Source organism: Maylandia zebra, linkage group LG3 (assembly GCF_041146795.1).
Source record: "Maylandia zebra isolate NMK-2024a linkage group LG3, Mzebra_GT3a, whole genome shotgun sequence".
NCBI classification, from domain to species: Eukaryota; Metazoa; Chordata; class Actinopteri; order Cichliformes; family Cichlidae; genus Maylandia; species Maylandia zebra.
In genome coordinates, this window is record NC_135169.1 from 56,206,082 (window position 1) to 56,215,938 (window position 9,857).

At 42.3% G+C, this 9,857-nt stretch overlaps 2 protein-coding genes across 2 annotated transcripts; both read left to right on the plus strand.

Annotated features, from left to right (window-relative positions):
• The first annotated feature begins 1,416 nt into the window (after positions 1-1,416).
• Positions 1,417-3,995, plus strand: LOC143416593 (metallo-beta-lactamase domain-containing protein 1-like). Its single transcript, XM_076882008.1, has 2 exons — positions 1,417-1,859; positions 3,230-3,995. Exons 1-2 carry the CDS (start codon positions 1,440-1,442, stop codon positions 3,470-3,472), a joined length of 663 nt encoding a protein of 220 aa, XP_076738123.1. The 5' UTR covers positions 1,417-1,439; the 3' UTR covers positions 3,473-3,995.
• Positions 3,996-8,359: 4,364 nt separating this feature from the next.
• On the plus strand, positions 8,360-9,626 carry LOC101479542 (lysophosphatidic acid receptor 6). Its single transcript, XM_004575976.4, has one exon. The coding sequence runs from the start codon at positions 8,360-8,362 to the stop codon at positions 9,314-9,316; it is 957 nt and encodes a 318-aa protein (XP_004576033.4). The 3' UTR covers positions 9,317-9,626.
• Positions 9,627-9,857: the final 231 nt, after the last annotated feature.

Here is a 9,857-nt window from a genome sequence, read left to right on the forward strand (position 1 = left end):
CCTCAACGTTGCAGACACATGTCAGCCAGGACAGTCCTAAGAGATCTACGAGAAACCCAAAGTCACCTTACAAAGAACAAAATTAATAAAAGGAACAATAGTCATAAAATACATAAAATAAGTTAAAATTGCAAAACAGAACTTGACAACAGATCAAATCAGCACTAAAGTGAATAAACCAGTTTGAACAGATGTGTTTTGAGCTGTGACTTAAACACAGAAAGGGAGTCAATATTTCTTATGGCTGGAGGAAGAGAGTTCCAGAGCCGAGCGACTGAAAGCTCACTGAAAGCTCTGTGACCCACAGTGATGAGACCCGCGGACGGAACAGTAAGATGAATAGCAGATGAGGATCTGAGAGGGCGGGAAACAGTGGAGCAGGTCACACAAATATGAAGGAGCAGATTTATGGAGACACTTGTACGTGAGAAATAAGATTTTAAAATTTATCCTGGCTTCTATGGGCAACCAGTGAAGCTGCTGAAGAGCTGGGGTAATATGAGCTCTTCACGGAGTGCAAGTTATGACCCGAGCTGCAGAACTTTGAAGAAGTTGGAGTTTATGAAGGGACCTTTCAGGAAGACCAAACAGGAGGGAATTACAGTAATCAATCCAGGAGGTAATAAAACTTCAGTTTTATTACTGTTAAGTTTGAGAAAATTGGAGGAGAACCATGAGCTTCAGCTTCCCTTGTAATGCAACTGAAGCTTTGCTTGAGGTGGAAGTCGAAGAACTGGCAGACTGGGGCCTCAGACATTCCCAGTGTCTCATCCAGAAGCTTCTTCAGTTCCAGGCTTCTCGGATATGAAGTGACACGTCTTCAGGAAACTTAAGAAGTCCAGTTGCTCTTATTTCTAAACTCTAGATTCCCATGACCTAGATGATGGTGAACCTACACAGACCACTTGACCAGCTGTCTTACTGTGTCTTGTGAAACAACATACATCGTCTTTTTTCACGAGGGTGTAACTATCTGTATGCTGGCATCTGTCTTATTTCCAGCCATTTCATTTCCTGCTTTCTGTTCCATCTCTTCATTGTCTTTATTCTTATCACCACACTGTGTTTGTGCTGAAAGAGAAATCATTTCCTATGACTAAAACTGACTCTGAAGTATGATCTCATTAACTCATCTACAGAAGGCGTTTTGCAGAGGCCGATAATCACCACAGACTTTTTTTTAATAATAAAGAGAGTAAAGTCCAGAGTATTATTTCAGCTTTATTCTCAAACTGATCAATAATATATTTTTCTGAATAAAGCCCTAATACTCCTTCGTGCTTTGCTCCAACCCAATGACTATATAAAAGATGCTTTCAGTCGTCGGTTTAAACCCGCAGTAACAGATAACAACCATTAGAGGGCAGCAGACTTCTCTGTTTATTCCGCTTTTTCAGGAAGAAGAAGAAACGCTCCACACCACTTCCGTAACTGCAGTGATGGAGGTAGCCTCTGGTGGATGTTGTTCCCTTAAGAAAGTCCCTCTGTCAGAGACGGAATTGGATTTCTGCGGTCAGGCGTATTCCGTGTCCGTCCTGAAACCCGGATATTGTTGTCCGGAGACTGACGGGAACTTCAGAGCCGACGGGACCATCACTCTGATAACGGGACTGAAGAATATCCTGGTCGACACTGGGGGGCCGTGGGACCGGGACTTCCTTCTGACGACCTTAAAAAAGAGAGGTTTGGACCCAGAAAACATTGAGTTGGTCGTGGGCACCCACGGACACTCAGACCACATTGGAAATCTGAGTCTTTTCCCAACTGCAAAGATGATTGTAGGATATGACGTCAGTGAAGGGGACAGATACAGTCCCAGCGAGCTGGCAGAGGGACAGACTTACACCGTTGATGAACATGTGAGTTTTTCATTTTTGTCACAACACACACTGAAATTTAAAGGTTGAACCGAGAGATTTATTTCTTATTTTGATCTTCATTTAGCTGGAATACAACACACTGAAACCACCGCGATGCAAACACGGACTGTGTGTGTGTGTGTGTGTGTGTGTGTGTGTGTGTGTGTGTGTGTACCAGTTGTCATTACTATTTACGCAGTAATGAACTATTACACTATTTACATTTACATAATTACCTTAGGGATTAATAAAGTATTCTCATTCGGATTACATTAATTCTCGCTGAAGGCATCAGAACTATGAATAAACACATGAAATTCTGTAGTAAACAAGAAAAGTGTGAAATAACTCAGGACATGTTTGATATTTCAGGTTCTTCCAACATGTTTGATATTTCAGGTTCTTCCAACATGTTTGATATTTCAGATTCTTCCAAACAGCCTTTGCTTTGAGTCCTGCTTTGCTCACTCTTGGCGTTCTCTCCATGAGCTTCATGAGGTCGTCTCCTGAAACGGTTTCCAACAGTCTTGAAGGAGTTCCCAGAGATGCTGAGCACTTGTTGGTCCTTTGCCTTCACTCTGAGCTCCATCTCATCCCAAACCATCCACACTGGGTTTAGGTCAGGTGACTGTGGAGGCCAGGACCCATCAGACCAAAGCACAGATGTCCTCTGGTCTAATGTCCACTCCTTGTGTTTCTCAGCAGCTGTTTGACCATAAAGGCCTGATTCACACAGTCTCCTCTGAACATGTAGAGATGTGTCTGCTACTGGAGCTCTGTGTGCATCTATCTGGGCTCTGATCTGAGCTGCTGTTAACTTGTGATTTCTGAGGCTGGTGACTCGGATGAATGTATCCTCAGCAGCAGAGGGGACTCCTGCTCTTCCTTTCCTGGGGCGTCCTCATGTCAGACAGTTTCATCGTGGTCTTGATGGTTTTTGTGACAGCACTTGGGGACACATTCAAAGCACAACACACCTGATGGTCCCAACCTCATTAAGAAGGCAAGAAATTCCACAAATGAGCCCTGACAGGCTCACCTGTGAGGGGAAACACGTCAGGTGACGACAGCATGAAGCTCACTGAGAGAAGGCCGAGGGTTTGCAGCGCTGCCAACAAAGCAAAGGCTGGAATCTAAAATATAAAACATATTTATCACGTTTGTCTTTACTACATAATCCCATATATCTTGCTCCATATAGGTGACGTCTTCAGTTTGTATCTACAATGTAGAAAGTAGTAAAAATAAAGAAAAACTATTAAATAATTTCAACAATAATCTCAAAATTTGAGTCCTGTGACAGAGTTGGTGATCTCGTTGGTTTTTCTAAATGTATGTAGTGTTTTTAAATAGTCTTGTTTCATCCACAGGTGTCTATAGTTCCCACTCCAGGCCACACAGGACAAGATATCAGCGTGCAGGTGAAGGGGACCTCAGCAGGCACCGTGCTGATCGCAGGAGATCTGTTTGAGTGCTGCTCAGACGAGAACAGCTGGCGGGATCTAAGTATGAACGCTGCAGTACACGAGGTCAGCCGCCAGGAGGCCTTACGTACTGCCGACGTGATCATACCAGGACACGGACTTCCATTCAGAGTTCTCAGGAACAAGTGACTCCAACTTGTGAATTGAAGGGACTTTACTGAATACTAGGAGCTCGACTCGGATCATTCAAGCCAAAGTTAAGAACTTCTGGCAGGAAGACAAACTTCCACATACACCACTGTGACACTGAATGTAGTTTTCTGTGAATTGCTGTGGGATTTTCTACATTTCTGCCTTAATTCGCTTACCTTTCACAGTGGACTGAGAAAAAACATTCTCTGGTTAATGTTAAATGAACTCATAATAAAACTTGTATGGACTTTTCAACATGTAGCTGCAAAGTTGTGGTGGAACCACTGACATCAGCACACGACACAAATGAGGTCAGTGACAGGAAATGTTTATTGTTCCACTATTAAAGCCTCAAATATCAAACTGGTGTCTACAGAACATTTGTTCACAAAGAAATCTCCATTGTTTCTTTATCACTGTTGGTCAGCAAGTTTATAACCGATCCTGAACTTCCAAAGAAATCCAAACTCCGTTGTCTGTAATCATTAATGCGTCATCTAATAAAGACTATTCAAAACGAGCTGGGTTTTGAAACGATGTAATGGATTAAAGACGAAGAAACAAACTTTTCTGTCCCACATGTGAAGTTAGTCTCGGACTTACAGCTAAACAAACAGGTGAGCCTGAAGCTACATGTATCTGCTCGTGTCTGGTTAAAGTCATTTCCACAGCCCAAAGACAAATTCTTCTCTGAAAAGATCAAAATCATCGACGTACCCTCACACAGACCCACAGCTTGTTATCAGTGTGTTATCAACACAAATGCATGGAGGTGCATCTGTGACATGTGACTCAGCTGACTTAGGGCTCGTGATGAGAAAATACATTTTCTTTTTTAAACATTTAGTGCTGTTGACCTTTAGAGGACTCGATATCAAAGAAGCAAGGATCGATGAGTTAAAGAGAACTCCTTTGAAGGGGTGATTTGTTAAAGCCCCACCTTTAGCTGCATCTGAGGACCCATGAGAGCTAAAACACAAACATGAACATTTTATCTGTAAACTTGAAAATGTGGACACTTGGTGAAAAGCAGAACTCTGCAGACTCAGCGTGTACAGGAGGGTGTGCGACGAGCCTCCTACATAAACTGTCTGCAGACTCAGTCGTTCGCACCGTCGCGCTCTTCCTCGCTGATTTGAAGAACTGTGGGAAGAACTACGGCCCACTCAGGAAGTCAGATATGTGGGAGGGTTGATAGGAGGAGGAGGACCAGCCAGTCTGGATCCTGACATGCAGTTTTGTGTGTGGTTGATATCCGACTGTGATGAAAGGTCACGTGTTTGACGATTTTAAAAAAACAGCAGAAAAAGAGAAAAAACAAAAGAAACTTGAATTAAAAAATTTATTTTTACATAGTGAAAATATTTGACAAACACGAGAGAGCCGAATTAAACTCTACAGATTAATATGTTAATATGCCACAGCATGTCTAATACTGAAACACTCTTTAAGCCTGACACTTGTTCTGCTCCTTCAGTCACATTTACATCTACATAGTTCTGCCACTGTAGAACTATGTAGCCCCAAAACGATGCCAGTTTTGGGGCTTGTTTTGTGTTTTTTCCTATTTCCGTTGTGTTTTGTGTTATTTTGCAGCTTTTTTCTATTTGCTGTTGTTTTCTTAAGTTGCAGTCCACTTGACCTCTCAGGGTCACTGTTAGTTGGGGTTTGGGGAAGGTTGGGGTAACATCCTGTCAGCTGTGACTGAAGAAAGGTTTGTTCCACTGATGTTTCCTCCAACATCCAGATGAACAGAACCCGGGTGATTTGCTCGCCTCTAGAGGGATCTCTCTTCTAAGATATAAATATGATGTAAATTTAACATCAAGCTAGAAGTAAATCAAGCTCAGCATTATTCATGTAAGCCAGTCAATAATAACTAAAACTTAAAAAAGACAACGAGCCTCGTCTGTTTTGTCACATGACTTTGAATTTAGAAAATAGTCATTTTTATTTTAATACAAAGATTTTTAGATCTGCTTGGAGATGACCCAATAACATTTGTAACATAATTCATTTTGTTTATGTTTACACAAACAATAACGATATGAGAGCAAACTACAGACTGTGTGTGGATACATTTCCATAACACGTACAGAAAATGTAAAGAAAGTATTCGTACCACACACACGTGTGAAAACTGAGCAGAGAGAAGCTGACCGATGTCAGCACAGGAAGCTGCCTTGTGGCAAAGATATCAGCTCACCACAGAAGTGCTCTTCTTCTGCTTCCACTGGATCTTTATAAATTTAATCATCAAACAGGTAAAACTCACACTATCAGCGCATTTACAAATTACCTTTAAACACTATTTTATACTATTTAACACTATTTTAGTACTAGTCACTCAGCTCTACAGAGGGTAAAACCAAACCAGAAAATTGTGGGGAATGTTATTTGTGTATCTTCCTGTCCTTACCTTAGTCTGTGTGAACGACATGAAACTGAAAGAAATGTAGTGGTTTGAAAATGCACTGACTATTTCATGTTATTTCAAACATACACAAATAATGTTTAGAAGCAGAGATACTGTTGTACCTTTGCATGTCTTCATGGTGTGAAATGTTTTACAAATTGTCAAAAAAACAAAAACCCAGTAAACTAAAGTAAAGCGCAACATTTGGCCAAACGTGGATTTTCATTTACAAGCTCTCAGCTAAAATCTTCCAGGTAGCCAATGACTTTTCAGCTATTTGTTATAACCACATGGAAATGTTACAGTGAATGAGCTGTAAACCCAGAGCACTTGTATGATGTGTAATTATGAAAGGTAACATTAGAAGTACTTTTAAGTACTCTGCAATAGGCTCTTATGGTGGATTTGGGATCTTGTAACAAAAGAATACATAGGACGACTAATTTTTCATCATGTCCATTCATTTCTTTTCTCACATACATATTTGAGTAGGTTGGGGGATATGCATGGCAACATATGTGATAGACTGTTTTACATTCGTCCTCCCAAACTACTTAAGGACATATGCCATTTAAAGTGCTATCTTTCCTGATAACGTGTTAGTGAAGCAATAAGTTTATACTGTGTATGTACTGTTGGAGCTACAATGCCTTTTGAGTACAGCTTTTACAGATTATGTAGCAAAAACTCCACAGAGGGGGATTATTTTTCCACGATTGCACCCTGTGGAAACAGCTTTGCCAGACTCCAGATTTTTATTTCCTGTGCGTACACGCAGCATGATGTGCTGTTCTGTTATGAATGGTTAAACTGGAGGCATGCAGACTAAGTGCAAGTGCAAGGCCTAGACGAGAACAGGCAAGAGAGCAGGACTGAGTTGCATGTTCTCAGTTAAACACATGCACACACTTGGGCCATATGGTGGTGAGGGTTTAAGTGAAGCCAGTGGACTGTGACTCGAGGAACAGATATGGTCTGGGGGAAGGAAGACAGGAGAATTAGTCCATGCATCATTTTCGAGTAATCTCTCCACAACCATAATTTACTCAAATGAGAGGGATACACTGAGTCCAAATTCCTCGGAGTCATGCAGAGAGGCTGAGAGGGTGAGCAGGCAGGAGAGGAGAGGTGGAGTTTTGAGAAGGAGGTGCTGTAAGAAAAACCATTGGGTGCAAACATGTCAATCTCCTCCCTCAATAGCTGTCTTACCTTCTGCTGCTGTGCTGGAGAAGGGGAACTGGCCACGCCCATCTGCCTGTGCTGCCACCAGCACGCACTCTTCTCGCCTCAGCCCCCAGCTCCTCACTACCACTGCCCGAGCCTTCTACCAAACTCGTGACAAATAAGCTCTCCAACTCTATTACCTCACACAACCCTCGTCTTCCTCTCTCTGTGTCCACTAGAGTTGGATGTCTTAAGACCTGTCTTGGTCTCGATACCAGTCTCGAGACCACTTTTACGTGGCCTTGGTCTTGTCTCGACTTTGTCTTGGTCTTGGTTTTGGTCTCGATACCTTGTGGTCTTGGTATTGTCTTGGTTTAGGCGGTCTTGACTACAAGTCTAGTGTCCACTCAGTAATCTCTGCTCCCTTTTCTTCCCATAGACCGTTCAAGTCCTCCGCCAGTTATCCCTGCAATCCCAGAACTGTTATTGTTACTCTGTCACTGTAGATAAGTCATTTACACTCTAGCTAAATGCGTACTGTGATCTGCTGCTGGGGTCCGCCTGAGTTGCTCCTAACAAACTCACCTTTAAAAAGACTTCCGCTTTCTTACAGTCAGTGGAGAATACTGTGCTAACATCCTCCTTCACAGCACGAGGCGGCTCTATTCCCCTCTCTAACATGTGTTCAATCACATTGAAGCCAGTGATTGGCTCCTCTGCCACCCTATCTTCCTGAGCTACTAATACTGGTACTAGAAGCTTTGACTGCGGAGCCTCTTCTGTGGGTAACCTGAATGTGATTTCAGCCCACCCAGCAAATAGCCAATGATAGAGCTCAATCATCCTTGTAGTGTCCCTTCAGTGGTATGAAGCTGTGCGAGGACGAGGTCTGTTTTAATCACTAACATATTGCAAAGACTTGGGCCTGACGACGGCTTCAGTAATTCCAGCTTCACTGTGATTCGTTTTAAGTCCAGTTTCGATTTGGTGAATCAGGTTGGAGTCTGACAGTTTGTTTTTCTTACACCAATTCAGAACTGTGTGTGACTGTGTGTAGTCACTTCAGTGAGCTGCTTCACTTATGGTTCTGATCAGTGTGTGCTTCTTTGACTGTTTCCCAGCTGAGATAGTAGTTTGTAACATTGCTGCCGTAGTAATCAAAGAAGCTTTATGTTGACATGACATAAGTTACAGTTATTTGATTGACGACATCTGAGCTGAACATGAATTGTTCTTTGATACTTAAACCTGCAACAAACCTGTTTTTTTCATGCATTATTTTTTCTGCTTTCTCACAGGTCACGATGTCCATCAGCAACACCACTACCTGCACCAATGACAGTACGAACCACTTCGACATCATCCACGTGTGCTTGTACTCCTTCATCTTCATCGTGGGTCTTACTTTGAATGTTATAGCTCTGGTATTTTTTTTTTGTCAAATCAAATCCAGATCCCCAACAGTTGTCTACATGACCAACCTGACCGTGGCGGACTTTTTACTCATCCTCACATTGCCAGTGAGAATCTACTACCACCTTGGATTAGAAGGCATTCCTCTGGTGTTGTGTGATTGCCTTGGCTTGATCCTGAAGGCCAACATGTATGGGAGCATCTTATTCCTCGCTTGTATTTGCTTTGACCGCTGTGTCGCTGTCAGCTTTCCTATGTCTACAAGAATTCAGAGAGCAAGACAGAAGTCATGGTTGATTTGTCTTGGAGTGTGGATACTGTCCTTTGGTCCAAGTGTGCCAATCTACATCCTCAAGCGTGAAAATGTTTCTTTAAATGTTACTAAACATTGCTTTGATAACCCACCGGTTTATGCCACACAACCAGCAGTAGTTTTTTCCACTTTATTTCTGGGGTTTGGGCTCCCTTTAGCAATTATGCTAGTATGCTCCTGGATATTGGTTCATACTGTTCAAAAAAGCACTGTGGCTCAGACAAATCTGCTGAACAGCAGAAAGATCCGGAGGATGATTGCTACAAGTCTGCTTATTTTCCTATTCAGTTTCTCTCCATACCATGCTACCCTAGTTGTCCTCTCCCTGCACAGAGAGCCTATAACCTCTAGAACTTGTAGCGGTATGCACCCCATGTTGGCTGCATACCGCTACAGCCTGGCGGTGGCTTGTCTAAACACAGTGCTTAACCCCATTGCGTATTATTTCACCACAGATACCTTCAGGAAGAACATGGTGATAGGCACTGTTCAAAAGATGTTCCCCCTGTACAATCTGAGTTCAGGGCAGAGATAGCTGAGTGCTCACAATAGCTGAAAGATGTTGGAGGATCTCTTAGTCCCACTTAGCTCCATGGGTCACTGTTATCCTGAAAGGTGCATTCTGGGCATGTTTTCCTCAGTTGTCTGTATCTGTCTGTCTTTGGTTTATGTTCTCACCAACATCATCACCAGCACGAGTTCTGTTTTTCTCCTTTGTGCTCTTTCCATCACATTTGATGAAATACAAGCAGACTGTGAAATGACTTTTGCTTTTCTCTATATTGCTACTCAACCTTTAACGTCTTATTTATGAGGTGTTCTTTAAATGAGGGTCCTTCCAAAAGGTTCTTAACTCACTGGCATTAATTTTAGTTTTAATATCAAACCTGCAGCACAGCACAGTGCAGCCAGAGACCACCAAGGCAAGTATTATGCTTGCACAATACTAAGCCATCACAGGGAAGTGTACGGTGGTTTCTCCACAACAACACATCTTGCATAATCTTGTATATACTATGTCTTCACAATGGTCATAAAGGTTTTTTTTTTTGGTTTTTTTTACCATGCAATAACAG